General features: G+C 46.8%; 1 protein-coding gene across 10 annotated transcripts in view; it reads right to left on the bottom strand.

Annotated features, from left to right (window-relative positions):
* Vwa3b (von Willebrand factor A domain containing 3B) overlaps positions 1-22,651 on the bottom strand; it is a 158,451-nt gene that overhangs the window by 75,675 nt on the left and 60,125 nt on the right. For 9 of the 10 annotated variants that reach the window (XR_001778869.2, XR_001778872.2, XR_001778870.1 and 6 more), the window contains exons 9-10: positions 11,108-11,298; positions 2,784-2,938 (exon numbers count right to left, since the gene is read on the bottom strand). Coding sequence is in view for 6 of the 10 variants with exons in the window: in XM_006496379.2 (XP_006496442.1) it covers positions 2,784-2,938; positions 11,108-11,298 (346 nt within the window). In the remaining 4 variants the exon portion in view is untranslated. Of the gene's footprint in view, positions 1-2,783; positions 2,939-11,107; positions 11,299-22,651 lie in introns of those variants that run through there. The other variant, XR_001778879.1, reaches the window with a different exon arrangement.

Here is a 22,651-nt window from a genome sequence, read left to right as displayed (position 1 = left end):
GGCAGAAAAATTCATAGTGCATTCAGAGGAACAAGTCTAAGAATAAAGGTCTTCTTCCTCCCCTTTTTAAACAGCATAAGTCATACAAGCCAGAACACATTGAAGATTTTAAAAAAGAAACAACTGATAAAATTTTCAAACTAGAAATATGCTTATTAGTAAAAAGATCTTTAAAAACAAGAGGAAGAAGGAGGAGGAGGAGGAGGAGGAGGAGGGAGGAGGAAGAGGAAAAGGAAGAAGAAGAGGAGGAGGAAGAAAATTAAAGAGGTTTACCATCTAACTGTGCTGATCCAATTCATTGCTAGTGACGTGAACCACAACAGATACTAACAAAGCTTTTCAGGTAGAAAGGAAAGAATGCCTGGTGGAAAACCAAGTTTATGTAAAGGGGTAGAAAGCCATAGAAAGGTGTATGAGCAAATACAACTGGTATTTATTCTAATTTTCAGTCTTTGCACTGTATTATTGTGTTCATAGAAGATGCACATTTAAAGTACAGGGTGACTGGGAAGGAGAGTGGGCGTGGACTTTATGATGCTCTTCTACACAAAGCAGTGTGGTCTTGTTTTTAAGATAGACTGAGAGGTTAATATATGTTGTGTAAACATCAAAGTGTCACGCACATCAAGACAAAACGTAACAGGTAAAGTTAATAAGACAACAATAGAGGGGAGAAGAAGTCATAAAAAGGAAACCAGGTGCTACAGTTAAAAAATGAAGAAAAGGGACTGGTGAAATGGCTCAGAATGTAAGAGCACTGACTGCTTTCCTGAAGGTCCTGAGTTCAAATCCCAGAAACCACATGTTGGCTCACAACCACCCATAATGAGATCGGACGCCCTCTTCTGGTGCATCTGAAGACAGCTACAGTGTACTTGTGTATAATAATAAATCTTTAAAAAAAAAAAAGTGAAGAAAAAGCAGACAGAGCAGACAGAAAAAAAGTTACAAGATCCCAGATTTAAATCTAACCAAGCTAGTGAGTGTAAATCACCCAACACCACAAGCACTGGGGCACACTGCCTCGCCAGAGACAGGCAGAGAGAAAAGGACAGGAAGAGATCAGCCAGGGAAGCAAGGGTGGGCGCTAAGGTGCAGTGACTACTCAGATTCCAGTCCACTTCCTAATCAGGAGTGTTAGCAGAGCTGAGCAGGGCATTTCGTATTATAAAGGAGCTGACCCACCAGGAGGACACTGACCGTCTGCATCAAGGATGCAGAGACTGACAGAGCTCCGCAGCGCTAAGGGGTCACAGAATCTTTCTGCAGATTAGAGAACTCCAGGCTCTGATGGTGTTAATGGTGAATTCTGCTAAACAGTACATGATAGGGGTGGTGCTAATCCTCACACAGCACTGCAGAAGAGAGAAGACAGAGAGATCCCACTTGTTTATGACCCTGGTCCTCAAGGGACAAAGGGACACAAAGGCTGGAGTACACACAAACACCATGTCCCCCATAAGACTGGAAACACAAACTAGAGAGTCATCTCTGAAACCGTAGAAGAGGGGGCTCTAGACACAGGCACAGCTTGCTGTGAGTTATCTATCACCATGTAGCTTTCGAGATGCTGGGGCTCTGGGCATAAATACTGGGCAGTTGGGAATCTGCTACGTCTGGGTTTATAATAAAAACGGCAGGAGTGTGGAAAGAGGGTTCATTTTCAAATGTCCGTGGCAGAGCTGCCACTGGCTTAAACCTTAGATTTAGCATCTGGTATAATCCACAGAGCAAATTTACAAATGCTGTCACTATTCCCACTTTATAATCAAGGAAACAGATGCAATATGTCATTAACTACTGTGCCTGGGGCCAAACAGCAAGTGGGAGAGCTGGGATTTTCACCATATTTTTAATTTCTTATTTTTTCCAGTTCTCTGTGACCTCAAGAGACAATATGCCTAAACAAATTTGGTCTCCATGGTCTAAAACTGTCCTCTGACATGTGGGACTTGAGGGTGTTAATTTAAATCTTCCACATGAAGTCAACCTTGAGGTCATTGTATCGGCATAGCAGATTCATGGGCATGGGCAGATTGTGAGAGCACAGCGGGATAAGACAGATAGGAAGTGCGCATTTTAATTGTCTTCTAAAGTATGTACAGTATGTCGCAGCTGTGTAAGAGTTTCCTTGAGACGGAACAGTTCCATAAGGGAGAGTTTAGATGCAATAGCCTGCATTATACCTGTGGCCAACAGAACCCTCAAAGCACAGAAAGAAATATTCTTTAGTCTTCTAATGACCATCTTCAAAATAGCTCCTCTGGAGGCTAATGCGATGGCTCCATCGATAAAGTACCTGTCACAAAAGCATGGAGATCTCAGAATCCCAGCACTCACAGAAAAGCCAGGTATAGTGTGTGGCATGTCGGTAGCCCTGGTCCTGGGAAGATAGACAGACAGCTCTGGACCATATTAGCCAGCCAGCCTAACTAATCAACAAGACCCACGTTCAGTGAGAAACTGTCTCAAAAATTAAGATGGCGAGGAACAGTGAAACCACTGGACATCAACCTCCGTTGCTGTTGCCCTGTCACATACATACATGTACATGTGTACCCATCCTGTGCGCACACAATAACGTGTTCCTGTTCTATTTCTGGTGAAACCTGAATGCTAGTATCTCCATTTGTTGTTGACAATGTCTTCAATAACTGTAGACGGAAGCTTTGATTTAACTGTGTCTACTGGCCACTTCACTGGGCTGAGGTTTCTCTAAGTCGCACCGACCTGCATTTCACGAGCGACTAGACCACTAGTTTCCACAATACAGCTATACCAACCTCCTTTGTATCATGGCCAGGGCTGTGTGGATTCTCTCCCTGTACCACTTGTATTTCTCCTTGGTGATGTTGACGTGGACCAAGCTCCCATCCTTCCAGGGGATGTGGATGAATCTGCTGCAGTATTTGGCATGGATTGTCTTCTTATTGGTGTCCTAAGGAAAGGACAAAGTGGAGGGGGCAGGCTATAGCAGGTTCTTTTGCTAAAACCAAACAAAAATGACTCCTTACTTGGGCTCACAAAATAACTAAACATGGACTAACATCTGGACATCTCCAACTCGATTTTGTATCTGTCTCCTCTAAGTCCAGTCAGCACATTGGCACACTAATCTCCAGAGCAGAGCCTGAGTATAACCTAATGATGCCTAACATTGTGTCTCCCTTCAAGGATAAAGATAAGAGCAACGGAAAGATCTTCCTGTGCAATGTCCTGTCCAGATCCCACCAAAACCATCCAAAAAGGCACCTAAAGGTGTCCAATAAACCTGTAATTACTCTGGATTCCAGGATCAGCAGGGCCTCGAAGTCATGTGACCCCATAATGAGATGCCTCTTTCCCCCAGGCAGTAATCTTCTCACAGTAACAACCCTAAACCTCCCAAAACCAGAACTGAGACAAGATCAACCAGGTCCAGCCTGCTTAACAGCTGAAGTGTGCAGCCCTTTTCCTTTTGCCCCAACTCTTGGTCTACAGCTCAAGTCAGTACTTCAAAGACAGGCTTTGGGGCCAATGAACCCCTCTGTCTGTAACTTCACAATGCCACAGCAGCCATGTTGGTGGACTCTTTCTCTACCACTCACTGCTGCCTCTCTAACAACATTTGGGATATTGTATTGGGATATGGATGAGCCTGTTCTGTGGGGAATCCCAGGGCTTGGGCTTTGGGGCTAAAACTCTAGTAACAAGGCCACTCAGAAACTATTTAAGGAAGAAAAGTAGCCAGATAGCACCCCATCTATATGTACACCTCTTAGCACATGACCATCTCCACAGTGAGACCATTCACTTCTAAATTTAACAAACATGTTCTGGTCCCTGTTCCAGAAACAGCCCTGTGTTAGAGGTCACGGAAGGTCAGAAGCACACGTGCGATCTCATCTGTATCAGAAAGAGGCCAGGGATTGCTGCAAGAGGAGGGGATAGGAGAGAAGGAAGGAAGAGGAAAGGGAGGTGAGGAAAGACATGGGGGAGGGAGGTGGGAGGGGAGGGGAGCGGAGGAAGGGGTTAGAGAATTAAAACTGATCCCTGAGTGTAAAAGTTCATATATCCCAGTTTTCATGGAGCAGTGGAGACTCTGCATAGTTGGAGTAGATGCCAGAGCTCATAGGAACAGAATTGAAGGGCTGGAGAAAGAGAATGTTTCACATCCTCTAGAAGAATGAAGCAGATGCAGTGCAGGCAGAGGCAAACACCAGCAGTGGTTGCTCCGATGGTGCACGGTCAGGAAAAAAAAAATCTGTCAAATGTGTGTGTGGTAACAGATAGCATACAGTACCCCCGGGGAGATGGCTCAGCTAGTCAAGAGCATGAGCATGGAGACCTGAGTTCAGATCCCTCAGTGCTCATGTCAATAGTGGGGCGCCACAGCATGCAGTCATACTGTATGCTGGCTGGGGAAGGGGTGACAGGGGTAGACAGATCCTGGGTGCTGCTGGCCAGCCAGCCAAGCCAAATCAATGAACTTCTGGTCCAGTAAGAGACCCTGTCTCCAAAGAAGAAATACGATGGAAAGCAAACAAGAACATGTTGCACATGATGCTGGCCTCTGAGCTACACACACACATACTCATAAACACACTTACACATATGCACATGTACACACACACACACTCATAAACACATACTCACACATATGCACATGCACACACTCACACACACACACACTTATACACACACACTCACACACACTCATACACACACACCCATAAACACACACTCACACACACTCAAACACACACACATACATACACACTCATAAACACACTCACACTCATAAACACACACTCACACACACATATACTCACTCATAAACACACACTCACACTCATAAACACACACACTCATAAACATGCATACTTATAAGCTGATGGGAAGCTCTGGAAGTAAGGGCAACATTGCTGGTCTAAAAAGTAAATGGGGTGGGGAGATGAATGAAGGAGTGACAGATGAGTCCACAAGCGGAGGGTGTTAGACAGAAGCAAGGTCGGTTCTCCCTTGGGGCAGGAACGCTCATCCAGAGCAAAACTGAGCATCACAACCGAGTGTTTGCCTCCAGATTGTTCTAGCACGGTCAACTGCCATCCACAAGACATGACACAAACTTGGATTTAAATAGCATGGGGATTGTGCTGGATACAGGAAACGGTCTAAGGTGGGAAGTTCTGAGGATGTGTGCAAGGGCCGTGCACACAGAGACAGCGGAAACGTGGCAGGAATAAAAACTGCAGAGCCCAGGGAAGCTGACATCAGAGGGTGTCAAGCCAAGAAGAAATGCTCTAGAAGAGGAACCTAAGTGGCACGATTAGCTGATAGCACAGGCGATGTCTGCAGTTCTTCATAGTAACAAGGTCAAGGGCATGCCTACTGAGACGGGGCGAGGAGTGGAGAAGGAAGCCATCAGGAGAGGGGATAAAGATATGAAATTGCGTCGTAAGTATGCACTGGCATCCTGGGGGCTGGAGTCGGTGGTGGCAAGGGAGAAACTCATCCTGAGGGAAGGAGGCAAGTGAACTGGGCTCAACACAGCCCAAGGAGGTGGGTGGCAGCCTGATGAGACAGTGATAGTCAGGAAGCAGAGAGAGGAGAAGAGGCCACCACCCACATCAAGCCAATGGGCCCAAGAGAGAGACCAGGCCCTGTTGTAGAGGACAAGGATCCTGGGGTCATGTAGGAACAAGAACCCAGAGACAGGTGGTGTGTTTGTGGTAAGGACCCGGTTGATCAGCAGCACACTGCCAGGAGGGGGTGGCCAAGGAAAGCAACAGTAAGCCATGAGCTGTGTGGAGGCAGGCTGTCAGGCAGCAGCATGGCAGAAGATAGAACAACATGGCAGCCTGAAGGATCTCGTTCACACTGGCCTCCATCTGCCACAAGAGAAGTCCCTGCCCAGCAACTCTGTTCTCCATCAGGGCAAAACTTTGAACACAAACAGCCAAGGTTCCTTGGTGATACAGAGCGCAGGGCGCTTTGTGGGTTCACTACTTGTGACCTCAGTGTCTGCAACAGAGAAAAGACCACATCTGCCGGGCAGTCTCCTAAGTGTGAGGCTCTGTGCTGAGACAGGCATTTCCCAGGTTGTACCTGACATTGCCCGGTTTAAAGACACGAAGAAGGTTATTGAGGGTGGCAAAATGATCCCTACCTCTCCGTCCATCTTGGAAACTATCCACACCAAGATCTTCTTAGTTGTTAATTTCTCAGGTGGGCAGAACTACACCACACCTGAACCAGTGTTGTTATAGACAGTCATACAGGAGATCCATCCCCTGCTGACCGGGAACTGGTAAGAATCTGTCCGTGTTATAGTCACAGTCTCTCCTTACTATACACTTGTCATAACCAGAGGAGTAACCCAAGTTGAGACCTATGGTCAGAAAAATATGATGGAGCAAGCCCCTCCCCCCACTATCTATCAAAGGAAATAGTAAGACAGTATGATTCTCAGTCTTCATTGTATTATTATTCAGTAGCACAAGAAATGTGAGCTAAGCTCCTCCCCCACCCCCATTCATAAGCCACATTCTTCAGACTGGCCCTTACAATATCACTGAGACTGCCAAGAAGGAGGGGTAAGTTCACCGTTTGAGCTGGCCCGGAGCCTGCTGTGTTGCCAGGAGCTCACAGCGGGCTGGGTCAAAATCAGCAAGGGTGGATACTTTTAAATACCCAGGGCTGAATGTTTTCTAAATGAAAACTTAGTTGTGTATGACCTCCTGAACATGTCAGAATGATGCCTGCAAGGCCAGAAGGCCATGCTGGGAAGGGAAGCCGAGAACGAGATGTCTCCTGAGCTGCAGTAATTGCTCCTCCCTCCAAGGACAAGCAGCGGGCTTTTTTGTCAATGTTGCCTTCTTCTAATTCAATTTATGTATTTTCCTCCTGCGGGAGTCTACTGTAAACACGCAGGGGGAAGGAGGGGAAAGCACAACAGCTAAACAACTAGAAGAAAACAGCCCAACTGGGAGGGGGGCAAGAAGCTGGGTGGCAGCCAGCGTGGTGCCATGTCTGAGAGTGCAGGGTCCCCTCAGTTGGAGCTACAAACCTTTCAGTAAAGGCCTCGACCGTCAGTCACAGCCTTTAAGGATATAGCAAGTGACCCAGTATTTGAGCAGGACCTTGACCCTCCCACACCTTCAGTTTCCAACACACATGTGCATGCGTGCACACACACACACATATGCACACACATGCACAGGTACACACACATATTCATGCACACAGACATGCACACACATATATATATAAACACATATATACGTGCACACACATTCATGTATGCAAACACACATGCACACATATGCACACCACACATGTGTGCACACACACATACAGGCTGAACCCAGCTTGACCATGTAAGGGGCAGTATGACATGGGTTCCTACCCGTGGAATAGAGCCAGCAGGACGTGGTCCTCCATGAGTGTTGATGGCTGCTGTGGTTATAAGACCTGTTTGTATGATGGTGTACCTGTTTTCATGTTCCTCCTTCAAGGGAGGTTCTCTCTGCCAAGATTAATGACTCCATGAAAAGCAGAGACAGCACAAGTCTGGGAGTCAAGGGCATGTCCAACATCTCAGCGAAATGCTAGAATACTGTGACCTTCAGGACAGCCCTTAAGGCTGTGGGAAGAACGATAAAAGCATGAGTTCAAAAATATATAATTTCTCAACTATGCAAAATATAAGGATGCAACATGAATTATATAAACAGCTTCACAGATCTAAAGGAACAGAGGCAGCAGCACTGTGAGCTAGCTTGTCAGAAAGATACAAAGACAGGCAGCCTCCTGAGTTCAAGGTCAGCCTGCGACAGAGGGAGCTTAGGTCCTGGGCCTGGTGAGGTAGGAGTGTTCATCTGAGGGTGGGGTAAGGACCGGGCTTTGGATCTGCAAGAGATGAGAGATCCAGAGAGGTTTAGAATTGAAGAAGAAAAAAAAAAAAAGCTGTCTGGAGCAGAGTGCTGTCTGGAGATCTCCAAAAAAAGCAGAACATAGAGCAATCTGGAAAGCTGTCGAGCAGAACACGGTTTGTCGGCTTGTAACCCACAATTTGACTTCCAGGCCTTTGTTTCAGTGCTCTCGAACATCCTTCCTCTTTAGAGCCCATCTCCAAACCAAGGCTGATCCTTGGCATATACACACACATACATATACACATACAAACACACACACATATACATACATACATACATACATACATACACACACACATACACACATATACACGCAAACACACACACATACATACACACACATACACACACGGAAATATACACACACACATAGACATGGAAACATACACACATACACACAAGAACACATGCACACATACATACATGCACACACATACATACATACACAGGCAAACATACATACACACGCACACACACTGATTTTTCTGCTTCAGACTGTGACAGTGATCAGTCTCTCAGTCACTGCTCTATACATAGAGGTGATTATTTCTCAATGTGTAGCCAGCCATTGGTCCACCACCTTTACCCTCTCCTGGGTGTTTGCCATGGTTTGAATGTCATTTGTCCCAACCATGCTGAGCCTTAGTCCCCAACATGGCCATACCAGGAGGCAGTGCCTTTAGAAGGTGATTGGGTATTTCTGTAGGAGTGTTGGGTAGCTCAGAACTAGATTGGTTACCCTAAGAGTAGACTGTTGCAAAGCAGGTCAGCCTCCATGCCTGGGTTATTCTTGTTGCTGTCACAGATGTTTGACAAACCCACGGTGAGGAAGGAAGGATTTATTTTGGCCCACGATGTGAGGCTGCAGTCCATCATGGTGGGGAGGTTGTGGAAGCAGGAGCGTGAGGGATCTGCAGCCAGGGAGCAGAGAGAGATGGATGCTGGTGCTCAGCTTACTCTCCTGTTTCCTCAGCCCAGAGCCTCAGTCCATGGACGGGTGATTGCTGCATTCCAGATGGCTGTGTTCACACGTAGGGTAGGTTTTCCCTCCTCACTTAACCCAATCTAAAGACTCCCTCATCGGTATGCCCAAAGGTTTTTCTGCTGGGTGCTTCTAAATCCTGTCGACTTGAAAAACCACCATCCACATTGCTGTGACCCCTATGCCCTCCTTGATGTCACACCTATCCCCCACCCCCTTGCCACCACACCTACCCCCTCTTCCTCCCACCCCTCCCTTCTCATCCGTGAGCTCTCCTACCAGAGCCCACTTCCCTTCTTTTCCGTGAGGTGATACAACATGATGTCTGCACCAGAAACTTAGCAGATGCTACAACAGATTCCTTGGCCTCTAGAACTGTGAGCTAAATAGACATCCTTTCTTTATACATTTCCTAACCTCAGATATTTTACTGTAAGAACACAGAATGGGCTAGCTAGGACATACATGATGTAAAACCCTGGTCCCTGTCTCATACCTGATGATTTAAACACAATGATATGAACGTTTAGAAACCATTGACACTGAGAATAATTTGGTCCTTGCCAGCCGGAGTCAGACACTGTGAGAAGCATCCTCGTGGACACCATTTGGTACAATGGAATTACATCTCTCAGAGCTTGAAGCGTACTTGTCTGGTACCATGACTCTTTGGAGAATCTGATTTTATGTTTACTGGAAATCCACTGTATATTGGTAGGTGCCAACTGGAATACTGTGTCTTTAAGATACTGGAAATTCAAGAGGAGATGCTTGGTTCTTTACACACTCACCAGCAGTTTCTCCTTTCTTTTCAATACAGGCAGACAAAGAGTCTCTCCTCTGACATACAGTGAACAACCCAGGCACTTATAAGGCTTGAATTTCTACTGATCCAGCTGGTGGCTTGGGTATAATATACTTCTAACTGTTGTTATAGCTTGGAAATTTGAGTGAGTCTCCAAAAGTGTCTGTGGTAGATCCCCAGGGTGGCAGTGCTAAGTGGCATGGAAACTCTACAAAGCAGGGTCTAGTGGAAGATCATTGGGAACTGTTGTGGACGGGCCTGGTGCAGTTTGTATTTTGATGCTAATTCTGCTCTCTTGAGAGGGGATGCAGACAAGGAGTGAGTCACATACTCAGGCAGTCTTGTGAACCAATCTCCTAATGAATAAAGGAGCCAATCACTGGGCGAGCAGGTGGGACTTCCAGGTTGGACAGAGGAAGAAAGGAAGCAGGAGAGAGTTAAGCCTTTTTTTTGGACAGGGATAGTGTGAGGACAAGATGTGTCTCTTGGTTTCAATGGTGGATCCATAAGAATCCACCACTGGAGGATTTAAATTTAATAAGACTTACAAGATTAGGATTTTAGTTGCTGTGCCCAACACTTGAGTTGTTTCTGAGCTAAGTTTGTGTTGTATTTTCCTTCACGTGGCTGCTAGTCTGGGTTCATGAGAGAAAGGTATGAAGGCGAAGCATAGGTTTGCCTGAGGCGTACTACAAAGGCTGTGGGGGATTTGAAGCATGAGTTTGGCATGGTAGCGACCCAGCCAGTGGGAACCTAGCAAGCTGGGTGGAGAGACTGTGGAGCACTGAATCAGAGCCTCCACAAAATAAAAACAGGTCGGCCATTGCCCGCCAGTGCATGGCCTGCCAGGCTGCTGGGGGAAAGGCACAAGTGCAGAACGTATGGGTCCTTTTTAAAAAATTATTTCCCACAACAGGGGACTGCCAATGATGGGCAGTAACGCTGCTCTTACAGCGTGGGTGTTCACTAGCACAAGCTGCTAAACAATGAAGTCGGCAACCCATTTGGTCCCCTTCTGTTCATGCTGTCTCTATGTGGCACAGCTAGGAGCTGGGGAATTGTATCAGAGGCCAAAAATGATGGTATCTCTGTGTTAGTAGATCTCCAAAAGTACGAGCTAAATATAAGCTTTTCTTCATGAAGCACCTACCATCAAGGCTTCTGTTTTTATCTACTCAGAGCAGACGAAGACATGTAGAGCCATGCCCTGGCTCTCAGTACTCTCATGGGTACCATTTAGAGAAGTTAGAAAGCAAAAGGACAGCTTTGTCATGGAAACCCTAGCTAATTCCCTCCCCTGCCATCTTTCAATGTGGCCTGCCCTTGGCTTCTGATCCAAAGGAGGCCTTGCTGCCCACCTCAGACACCAAGGGAAGGCCCACAGCCCCACCGCCTTTCACCTACCGCACTGGTCTGCACAGATTCGTTTTCTGGTTTGGCTTTTATATCAACAACTCCATCAGCATGGCGGAAGGAGCAGTGGGCGAGGACATCGTAAAAGGTCAGCTTCTGAGCCTTCAAGCCGTACTTCTGGAGCCACTTCTGGGACTCCCAGGTGTCTTCTGCATTTTCCTTACTCTCAGCAGGCCTTGACTCTGGAATCATAGTTCATCAGCATAAGGCATGAGCACTTCCTCTACCACTCCCAACCTCATGTTCACCAATCTGGATCAATCCCCGCTGCTAGGCAACAGAGCCCACATTTCCCTTCAGGAATGAACTACAGCAGGGCTCTGGCTGAGACACCAAAGCCATGTGTCAGGAAGGCATTGCATACAGGGTCAGAAGCTCTGGGTTCAAGTCCTGCTGTGCCTGCCGTCTACTATCTTAGGCAAGTGGCTCAAACGTAATTTATCTGGTGTTTGTTTGTTTGTTTGTTTGTTTGTTTTTTGAGACAGGGTTTCTCTGTATAGCCCTGGCTGTCCTGGAACTCACTTTGTAGACCAGGCTGGGCTCAAACTCAGAAATCCACCTGCCTCTGCCTCCCGAGTGCTGGGATTAAAGGCGTTTGCCACCACTGCCTGGCATAATTTATCTGTTTTACCATTGTAAGCTCAATCAAATATCTTTACCAGCAGATGGAAGATGGTATCCTCTTGGCCTTTTTGGAGAGCCTGATTTTATATTTATTGGAAATTTATTCTATGCTGCCAGGCCATTGAAATAATGCATCCCTTCTTCTCTGTGTGGGCTGATGGTGGACTTTTCTTTCGACACACTGCTAGCTAGTGGGACTCCTGATACCTGAGTCTCTGTAGACCCAGTTTACCACGTATGCATAAATTCACGCAAACCTAGTGCTACTATGTAGATGTGTTTTGAGAGTGCACTGGAAAGTGTACGTGATGGATGTTTGGTCCCCAGTGTGGCAGTGGGATTTCCCATAGGCAGTTCTCAGTATCGGTGGCTTCTGAACATTCCGGCAACGCGCACGAGAGTCAGGAGGTCTGAGATCCAATATCCAGGAAGGACTGGATCAGGAGGCACTGTGAGTGCCTCAATCAGATGCTGCTCAAATTTCTTGTGATAATGTAGTGTTCCCACAAAGCCTGTTCACTTTAAATCACCTCTACATCACGTGTAACAGCCAACACAAGCAACGTGTACACATGGAACAATGGCAAACAAACCTGCACACTTCCGGTTGCTTCTTGTTTTTTGGTTTTTGGGTTTTTTTTTGTTTGTTTGTTTTGTTTTGTTTTGTTTTGGTTTGGTTTTTAGAGACAGGGTTTCTCTGTATAGCCCTGGCTGTCCTGTAATTTTTTTTTTAATGTGTTTGATTCATGATTGGTTCAGTCCCTCAGAGCCTGAGACTACAAGGTGACCCCTGGGCTTGTCCCACTCTGCTTTTTGTTGCTAGGACAAACGTTGAACTACTTGGAAGGGTGTGTGTCATCTTATCATTCACAGTGCATCATCTCGAGGAGCCACACCAGGAACTCAAGGCAGGAACTGAAGCAGAAGCCATGGAGGAATGTTGTGTCCAAGGCTCACTCACCTTGCTTGCTTTCTTAGATAACCCAGGACCACCTGCACAGGGTGGGATCACCCACAGTGGGCTAGACCCTCCCACGTCAATCCTTAATCAAGAAAATGTTCCACGGACTTGCCCACAGGCAGAGCTGATGGAGGCAATTCCCTGTTTGAGGTCCCCCTTTCCCAGGTGACTACAGTTTGTATCCAGTTGACAAAATGTAGCCACTGCAGGGTGACAGAGATGACTCAGTGGTTAGTGGCATGTACTGCTCTTGCAGAGGACCCAAATCTGGTTCCCAGCACCTATACCAGGCAGGCCACATCTGCCTGTAATTCCAGCTCCAGGGAACCCAATGCCCTCTTCTGGCCTCTGAGGGCACCTACACTTGCATGTGCACTTATTCACCACACAAGCACACACAGACACACAGACACCTTTTTAATAAATCAATCAATCAATCAATCAATCAATCAATCAATCTTTAAGGGCTAGAGAGATGGCTCAGCAGTTAAGAGCACTGACTGCTCTTCCAGAGGTCCTGAGTTCAATTCCCAGCAACCACATGGTGGCTCACAACCATCTGTAATGGGATCTGATGCCCTCTTCTGGTGTGTCTGAAGACAGCCACAGTGTAATCATATACATTAAATAAATAAATAAATAAATAAATAAACATTTAAAAAGAATATTAAAAAATAAATCTTTAAATGAAAGATTTAATTTCTGCCAGGCTTGCCATATTTAAGGGGCCATACAATTAGAACAGGACCCGGGGAAATAAAACAGCTTGCAGCCAATCAGTTCTCAGTACTATGTAATGAAGCTGCCCATGAGCTGCCAGATGGGCCATGTCCTCACATTTCAATACAACACCTTGAAAGAACTCACTCAGAAACCTACTGGAGTCAGAAGTGAACAGAGAAGCTGGCTTCCGCTTTCGAATTTTAAGCCAATATGGCACCCAAAGCCCCACTGAGTACCATCCTGAATGCCAGCCGGTGGTTTCCACACAAACCACAGAGTTGTCCTATCTTTCTCAAGGAATACAAATCAGATGCCTCCCAGAACATCCAGCCCCTTGGGCTTCCCTAGAGAGCTCCTGGCACCACTGCAAGGCTCTGTAGCTGGGTCTTGTGGGGAGATCAGCCTCCATGGAGAAACTGTTCTATGATTTCTCCAGCCGTTCATGACTCTGCGTCTTGGGCACCTCTTTGTTCCTGCCTATGAAGCTGCTTCCTTTCCCCTGTTTGACCAGGGAGATGGGGAATAAATTTCTCATTCAATGATCTCCATAGCAACACACATCCTTTTGCTCTGTTTTAGGGACTGCCATCAAGCATAAGTCCAAATTTATGACAAAAAGAGCCTTCTGGAAGTCATCAAAACCGGCCCTAGCAAGGGTGTTTAAAGAGCCAGGGACAAACCTTCACTCTCCAGGTTCATGCGAGACAGAGGGTAAAGCCAAGCCGCTTCCCCTTCTGAGCAGGAGTCAGGCTTCCAATTACCACCTGAAGGGGGTTGCAGGCCCCTTCCAACCTGAGCTTCATAGAGGGTATCAGTGGCAGGCAAGCATTCAAAGCAGAGAGCTCAGACACATCGGAGCTGGAGAGGTGAGGGAGAGCCAAGCCGGTTTTCATGTTCATTCACTGCTAATTATACCAATTAGTGACTGAGCCTCGTTAGCCCGAGGAGGGGAAGGAGGGGGGCAGCATCTGTTCATTAGCGTGACGGAGGAGGGAACCTTTCTCGGCTCTCCTGCGCTTATTTTAATTAGGAGTGTGTTTTGAGTCCCTCACTGCAGTGCTGTGAGCTCACGGTGATGCTGATCCCAGGGTCCTCCTGGTCCAAGCGTGCAAGCGTGCGTGTGACAGATTGCTAAAGGTGCTTTTGAAGGAGGGAAGCACAGAACTTCCCTGCCTGGTCCTCTCCATCCCACTGATCGGTCTCAGAACATTTTCCAGGCAGGAAGCCATACTTACTAATGCTTTTGAAGACCACCATGGTTTAACCAGGGTTGTGATAAAAAATGATATTGGGTACGGCTCGAACATCACCACCCCCTCCCTCTGACACTCATACACCTAACCTCAAAGTCAGATCATCAGGGGTACATCAAGGACTTACCACCCCCCCCCCCAAACTTCACCCTCTACCCTCGTCCACTGAAAGCAACTCAACTGCTACCTCATTCTTGCTGTGCTAGGTCATGGGCCTTTTTGGGGAATTGTCAGTCAACGGATGTACTCAGTTTCCAGACAAGGCGTAGTCAACTCACATGCTTTGCCCCCATTGAGCACCGATGGCTGCTACTAAAAAAGAGGGCTCCTTAGGCAAAAATTTGGAGGACCTAAAAACTTGGGGATGACTGATTACCTTGTTTTAAACCTTTTTGGGGGGGCAGGCAGGGGCACTCACCACAAACAGGATCTATCCCAATCCTGCTATTAGGAACCCCGAAAATATTTCATCCTAGAGCCTTTCTGTCCAGAGCATTGTGGAGGGCTTGTGGTCTACAGACCAGAGCACAATACACACTGGGAGGGAGGGAGGGAGGGAGGGAGGGACGGAAGAGGGGCTGGCAGAACTGAGGACAGCTGGAAATGGAGAAAGAAGAACAGCGACTCATGGACAGTCCAGTCCCTCCCACTGATGAGGTGGGTGACTCCTCAGCAGACTCTGTCGTTCCTCTGAAGGTAGAATGAAGCCTGCTCCGGGCAGAGGCCAGGGGACAGGTGGTGTCAGTATGAGGCAGAAGTCACCTTTGAGCATTTGCACACATCTCTGTGCTTGTCTGATATATTCTGCTAATGCACATTTGCTAAAGCATCTAGCGCTGAATGCATGTGCCCGGCACCTCACGGGTACCAGCCTGGAGGAGGGAGGTGGAGAGCAGAAACCCACCATTACCCCAGAGCTGCTTCTCTGCAAAGATGTGGTGTCCTGGGCACCTCACATGGGGCCTGAGGCCCAGTGGGAGCACCAAGGAGCCTAATGTCAAGTGTGCCTGAATCTGAGCAGGAAGTTTTAGTCTCTGTTCTGAATGGAATGTCAGGAAAAGCCTGTTAGAATTTGTGACCTTTAACTTCTTGGGAGAGTTGAAAGGGGTTCCCGGGAGCTCTAGGCCTGCTCCCCCAACCCCAGGAATGCTGTAAATTAATTTTCGTTTGTTTGTTTGTTTGTTTCTTCCTTCTTGCTAATTCTGACAAATCAAAGTATGGCTTCCATTGCAAAGAAGGGTCTGTTGCTTGCCCAATGTGCTTATTCCAATTCCAGGGTCACTAATTCCTACACGACTCTGAGGGTGGAGAAGAAAGTAGGAGAAAGAAATGAGGCAGAAAAGAAGCAGGTTTAAAATGGAAGCAAAGTGGTAATAACAAAGAAACTTGGAGGAGGAAACAAGAGCCTTCCTTTGCCCATACTCCTCCCAGTTTCTCGTCTGGTCAGTGTGTGAGAAATGCAAGCAGCATCTCAGCTGGGAGTGGGGGAGTTTCGGGGGACTCTAAACCATCTCGGCAGTGGGGAGCAATTGTCAGTTCAGGGACAACCCTGCACAAGGATATGAAGAAAACATGACCAGGAGCCCGAACGGTGGGAGGGGAATCACAGCGCGATTTGATGAGCCCACAACTCAGCAGCCATTCCAAGTGGCAAAGCCACTGAGTTGGCTTTACCTCAACCTGTACCTCAAGCAGCAACTTTTTAAAAAAATGAGATGGGGAGATAGAGAGATGGCTCAGCAGTTAAAAGGACCTGGGTTCAATTCTCAGCACCCACATGGTAGCAAATGACTATCTGGCATTCTCTTCTGGCCTTCAGAGGTACTGGGCATGTACAGTGGCCAGACAGAAAATAAGCCATACACCTACAATTTAAAAAAAAATCTTAAAAAACTGTTAAAAATAGCCAGAGGTGGGGGTGGGGTGGGGTGGGGGTGACACCTTTAATTCCAGCACTAAGGAAGCAGAAGCAGGAGGAGCTCTGTGAGTTCAAGGCCAGGTCTACAGAGTGAATGACAGGACAGCTGAGGCTACACAGAGAAACCCTGCATCAAAAAAACCACTGCCAACAGCAGCAACAACAACAACATATAGCCAGGTTGTGGCAAGGTCTACGGATCAACTCAGGATTTGGAGATAAAGTGGGCACATGAGGTTAAGAAGACAGAAAGAAAAAGTATAAACAGACTTTGGGAAATTGTGAGACCTGAAGTTCCCACACGTGTGCAATGAAGACTGGGTTAGCACTCATTTCTTTATGGACGGTAACTCTCCTTCTGATTTCCTACATCTAGAGCAGTGGTCCTCAACTGTGAGTCGTGACCCCTCCAGATGTCATGTATCAGATATTTACATTATGATTCATAGCAGTAGCAAAAAAAAAATTACAGTTCTGAAGTAGCAATGAAATAATAGTTTGGTTGGAGGTCACCACAACATGTGAAACTGTATTAGAGGGTTGCAGCATTGGGAAGGTTGAGAACCACTGGTCTAGAGTCTACGCGAACATCTTGTGTCTAAGTACTTCCATTCTTGGGTCTTCCCCTTTTCTCCATAGTGTCCACTGAAGCATGAAGCGGCACACATTTCTGAGGTCCCGGTCTTAGCTACTGTTCTGCTGCTATGAGGAGATAACCATGACCAAGGCAACTTATAGAAGAAAACACTTGATGGAGGTTTGCTTACAGCTTCAAAGGGTTAGTCCATGACCATTATGGTGGGGAGCATGGTGGCAGGCATGCAGGCATGGTGTTGCACAAGGAGCTGAGAGGTCACATCTGAGCTGCAAATTGCAGGCAGAGAGGGAGAGCGAGACTGGGTTTCCTAGCATGGACACACCTCTTCCAACAAGGCCACGCCTCCTAATCCTTCCCAAACAGTGCCAATAGCTGGGGATCAAGCATTCAAGCATGTGAGCCTGTGAGGACCACTCTCATTCAAACCACCGTGGACCCTTTTATCTTATCTCTACTGCTCTTCCTGGTGCTAACAGGCAGAATACTACTGAGTCTAAGGAAATATGCACTTGTGCCAAGGTTTGTTCCAAAGTATTATAATTTAGCTTTTACAGTGAGGCGCTTGCTCCCATTCCCTCTCATGTTGGGTGGTTATTGTCCCCATATTGAAATCTCCTGACACCCTTGTCAAAAATCAATCTATGGTAGGTACATAGATTTACTCTGGGGTCATCCCATGAATTTATGCATCTATGTTTTGAGAGAGTTTTCCTGTGTGGTCCTGACTCAATGGAAACTCACTTTGGACCCCAGTTGATTTTGAAGTTGCTGTCTTTCCTCCTCAGCCTCCCAAGATGCTGGAACTACAGGTCTATGCTGCCACACCTGGCCTTTATGAATCCATTTTTCGCAGTGTTACACGGCCTTTGTTATGCAAGAGCATGCTCGCTTTTAACCACTGAGCCATCTCTCCATCTCTCTTTGCATTTTTAAATCTAGCTTTCTGGACCACCTGCATTTTGCTTGTTTAGAAACTGTGGCACAGATGGCTTCTTATCAAGAGGCTCGTGGCAGCAGTGAGCAAAGCCAGTGTCAATACATTTCTCACTGCATTTCTCCAAGTCTCAACGCCACTCAGGACTACAACAAAATCTTGTTGGTTATTTAATACACAAAATGACCATCTTCTGTCTCCATTGGCTCGATAAACACTCTCGGACCTGTCCAAAGAGCTTGAAAGAGCCCTTAGCCTCATGACATCGAATCCGTATTTTGAACCAAGTCAATATTCAGAGTCAGATCAGAGAATAAACTCTGAGGCACTCCTCGTTCGTGATTAAAGCATGACCACCCAGCATGTGAGGCTCCCTGTCTCTAATGGGTCACAGATGGTTGTGGAGAAGATCCCAAATGAAGAGCCCTTGAAATGTGTGGGCTGTAGCATAATCCAAAAAAAAAAAAAAAAGTTCTGCTCTCTCAAGTTTGGAAAAACCATTTAGTCCTTTATGACAAAAGAGGCCGTATTCTTGTTTCAGAATCCTGCCTGGATCCTACACAGAGGGAGTGCCTGGGTGATTTGCCCAGGACCTCTGAGCAGCCAACAACCACTCCTACACTTTATCAGTAGCCCTGTATGGAGGCATAATTAACCACCACAACCAGTTACACACTTAGCTTGTGGAAACCAGTACACCGGAGCAGCACATGGCTAGGTTTACACTCATCTTCCTGCTGTTTCCTGTTGGCCAGACCTGCTTTCTGTCCTTTTTCTCTTTGTTCTAAGAGGTTTTGGATTCAGCTCATTTCATCTCCGTCGTTACATTCTGTGTAATCATGGTGGTTGTTTGCAGCTAATGGTGCATGACCTCAACTAGAGTCTAGCTTCAGGTGATGTCTATCACTTCATCAATAGCATGTGCTAATGAGAAGCTCAACTTCTGTATGTCTAAGCATGGGCTTTGCCTGTGCATGTGCATAGAAGCCAGAAGCCAATGAAGCCAATATTGAGAATCTTCTATCACCTTTTTATTTTTGTTATATATATGATTTATATATTTATTTATTTGTTTGTTTGTTTGTTTATTTATTTATTTTGAGACAGGATCTCTCAGTGACTCTAGAGCTCACCAGGTTCCAAACTGAATTGTCCTGGCTCAGACTTCCAGAGCAATGCTGGATAGAGGTGCCAAAAGTGGGCGAGCTTATCTGTTCTATGTCCTAAGAGAGAGACATGGTATTTGCCTCTCGGTATATTGCCAGGTGTCAGTATATTACAAATGGCCATTAATATGTTCTCGTCATTAGCTTATTTAGATTTTCTGTTTTCCTGAGCCACTCTTGGAAGGCTGTTGTCTAGGGATCTGTCCATTTCCTCCAGGTTCTCCGGTTTGTTTATGCGCGGTTGTTCGAGGTGACCTCAGCCTATCTTTCTGAAGGGTCAGTTGTGATGTAATGCTCCCCTTCCACTCTCTGGCCTCGTTCATCGGTGTCTCCTGTCCTTTCCTTACTTGGTCTAAGTCAGCATTTGTCTGTCCGAAGACTCCGCTCTGATTTGCAGATCTTTGCTGGGTTTTACTCTCTCTGCTTCCTCTCTGCCCCTTTCTTTATACTCAGTGGGGTTTGGCTGCTTCTCCCAACTCTAGCTCCTGGGTGGGGTCGGGGTGGGGGGCAGTAACAGGCTGTCTCAAATCTTTGCACCTCCCTCTTGGGGCACAGATGCTATACACGCTCACCTTGGCACTACTTTTACCATAGGCTTTGATAAGCTATGTCTCCCTCTTCTTTTGTTTCAGGAGGAAATTTCAATTTCCTTCTTGGTTTTTATCCTAGATCCAAAAGTTATTCAAAAGGAAGTTCTTTACTTCCCATGCACGATGTCATGATTTCCTGAAAGCCTCAGGTGTCACCTGAATCCATGGTGGCTATGATGTAACCCGACCTGAGATCAGGCACTTGTTTAAAACACTGTGAGGGACTGAAGAGATGGTGCAGTGCTTAAGAGAAGTGGCTGCTTTTCTAGAGTTCCCAGATTCGACTCCCAGCACCCACGTGGTAGTTTGTAGACATCTGTGACTCGGGCCACCGGGAACCTAATGGCCTCCCTGGGCACCAGGCATACATGGGGTACAAAGACATCCTTGGAGACAAAACATCCATACTCCTATACATACATACATACATACATACATACATACATACATACACATATTTAAAGAATGTGTGTGTGTGTGTGTGTGTGTGTGTGTGTGTGATTTTCTTGGTAAATGGATCATGTGTTTCTTGAGCATGAGTCTTGTGGATGACAACACAGTGTCTCAATGTCCAAAGGTGGGACACTCCTGCTAGATGCATGTTGGCACATGGAATTATATGTCACTTCCATAATTTCAGCCCTGGGTGGCACCCGGATAAAATAAGGCTGAGTCTGCCATCAGCATGCAGTCACTGCTTCACAGCAAAGGGCAGCCCAAGACTTACTATGCTGAGGGTACGTTGCTCAGAAAGAATGAAGACAAGTGGGCCGGCCAGCTGTCTCACAGGCCACCCCTGTGACCTAGATAGGTCACCATGTCTCTTTCACAGTCACCAGCCTGAGGCCAGACATTGGAAGACTCTGTCTGGCTCTGGATATAATCACTGTGAGTGAGTAGTTTCAGACTATGACTCCCTAGTCACAACTATGTCCACCATTGCCACCAACCCGTGTTACAACCTAAGCCAACAACCCGCCAGGACCAGCCTATGAGGTGAATCCCTGATTCATGACCACTACAACTACCACAGGTGATGCCAGCTGGAGCAGAGGTCCAAGTGTCCCATGGGGACATGTCTTCTAGCACTACAACCACAGAGATCCCATACACTGGCAGACCGAGCACTCAATTCTGGGACAGAATCTTATAATTTCAGTTACCTACATCAAATGGGATTTTGGGGTCATGCTATGTGGTCTGTGGTTGGGGTAATGTTGGTGAATGTGGCCCCCTAACCATCTTGGCACATGGTAAGTTAAGTGACCTCTGAGTCTCACAGCTGTGAGTACCCACACAGTCTTGGGTATTTGAGGCCCATCCATCACACAGCTGGCAGAGATGTAACCAGAAATTCAAGTATGTCCCCTGGAGGCACAAGTTTCTACCAGGTGGTAGTACAATGGCTTAGCACCCCATCTCCAAAGATGAGCTTGGTAATAGTTGTGCCTGGCCCTTCCCCCATGGTGAGCTAAGTCTTCCTCCCTGCTCTGCAGCTGGGGTTGAAGTAGGGGTGACAGAAGGAGTCAGGCACCTGGCCCAACACAGTTCCAGCTGGGCATTAGACAGGTGGTAGGCTGGCTGTAGGTATCACGTAGCTTTTCCCAGTGCTATTTTGCTCTGGCAGATCTGTACTGGGTTTCAAGCCTAAGGCCTGGGCTTAATTCTTTCTCCTTCCATCAATAAAGGAGGTATCTCACTCCAGGCTGCTTAGAATAGAAGCGGTGGTGAAGGCCAGTCAACCTAGTTTTCTTGGGATCACCGAGATAAAAACATTGACCAAGGCAATCTGAGGGAGGAAAGCATTCAGCTTAGATGTTTACATCAGAGTCCATCTTCAAAGGAAGAGGGCGGAGGAACTCACAGCTGAGACCTGGAGACAAGAGCGGAATCAGAGGCCACAGAGTAGCACTGCTTACCGGCTCACTTTCTCCAGCTTGCTCAGCTACTTTACTTATACAGCCCAGGTCCACCAGCATAGGGAAAGTACCGCCTGCAGTGGGCTGGCCCCTCCTATATCAATTAACAGTTAAGAAAATGGCCCCACAGACATGCACATAAGTGAGTCTGATAAAGGCAATTCTTTAAGGCAATTCTCCCTCCCCATGTGACTCTAGGTTGTATCGAGTTTATGAAAAGGTTAGCCAGCCCACGGATCCATTACCAGAACATCTCCCTCAGCTTCCAGGACATTCTGCCTCTCCCTGTCCATTTTGGCTGATTGATAAACTCTCTCCTCTCTCTCTCTCTCTCTCTCTCTCTCTCTCTCTCTCTCTCTCTCTCTCTCTCTTATTAAAGGTGACCCTTTTTTGAATTTTTTTCTGCATGGTAATCTCTGATTGAATGCCAAGCATTGTGAGTTTGATCATGGTGTGTGCTGGACAGTTCTGTGCTGTGATACCCAGAGCAATGCTGCACTTGGTCATCACTGTTCCCTAGGACCTTCCCAAGTAGTTGTAACACCTCCGTGAGTTACAGAGTTCTCTGACTCTGTTCCTGAGGCTGTGTGAGCATTACTTTTTTTTTTTTTTCTCCAATTCCTCCTAGTAGCCTCCACTTGTTGGACAACTTTCTTACATGTGTGAACTGCTCTGTAGTCAGATGACTTCTCAAGGAGCAGTCTCTGCAAGTCGCTTTGGACACGTGTTTCTTCCCATTTGGGCATGCTGTGCTGTGAGCTGCAGCTGCCTTGTTCTTTCGAGACTCTCAGCTCAGTCTCTCCAAACTTAGCAAGTTTTGACAAGCTCCTTCTGGCTTCTTCCTCCATG

The sequence above is a fragment of the Mus musculus genome, chromosome 1, assembly GCF_000001635.26.
Source record: "Mus musculus strain C57BL/6J chromosome 1, GRCm38.p6 C57BL/6J".
Classification (NCBI taxonomy): Eukaryota; Metazoa; Chordata; class Mammalia; order Rodentia; family Muridae; genus Mus; species Mus musculus.
This window is presented reverse-complemented; position numbering and strand designations above follow the sequence as displayed.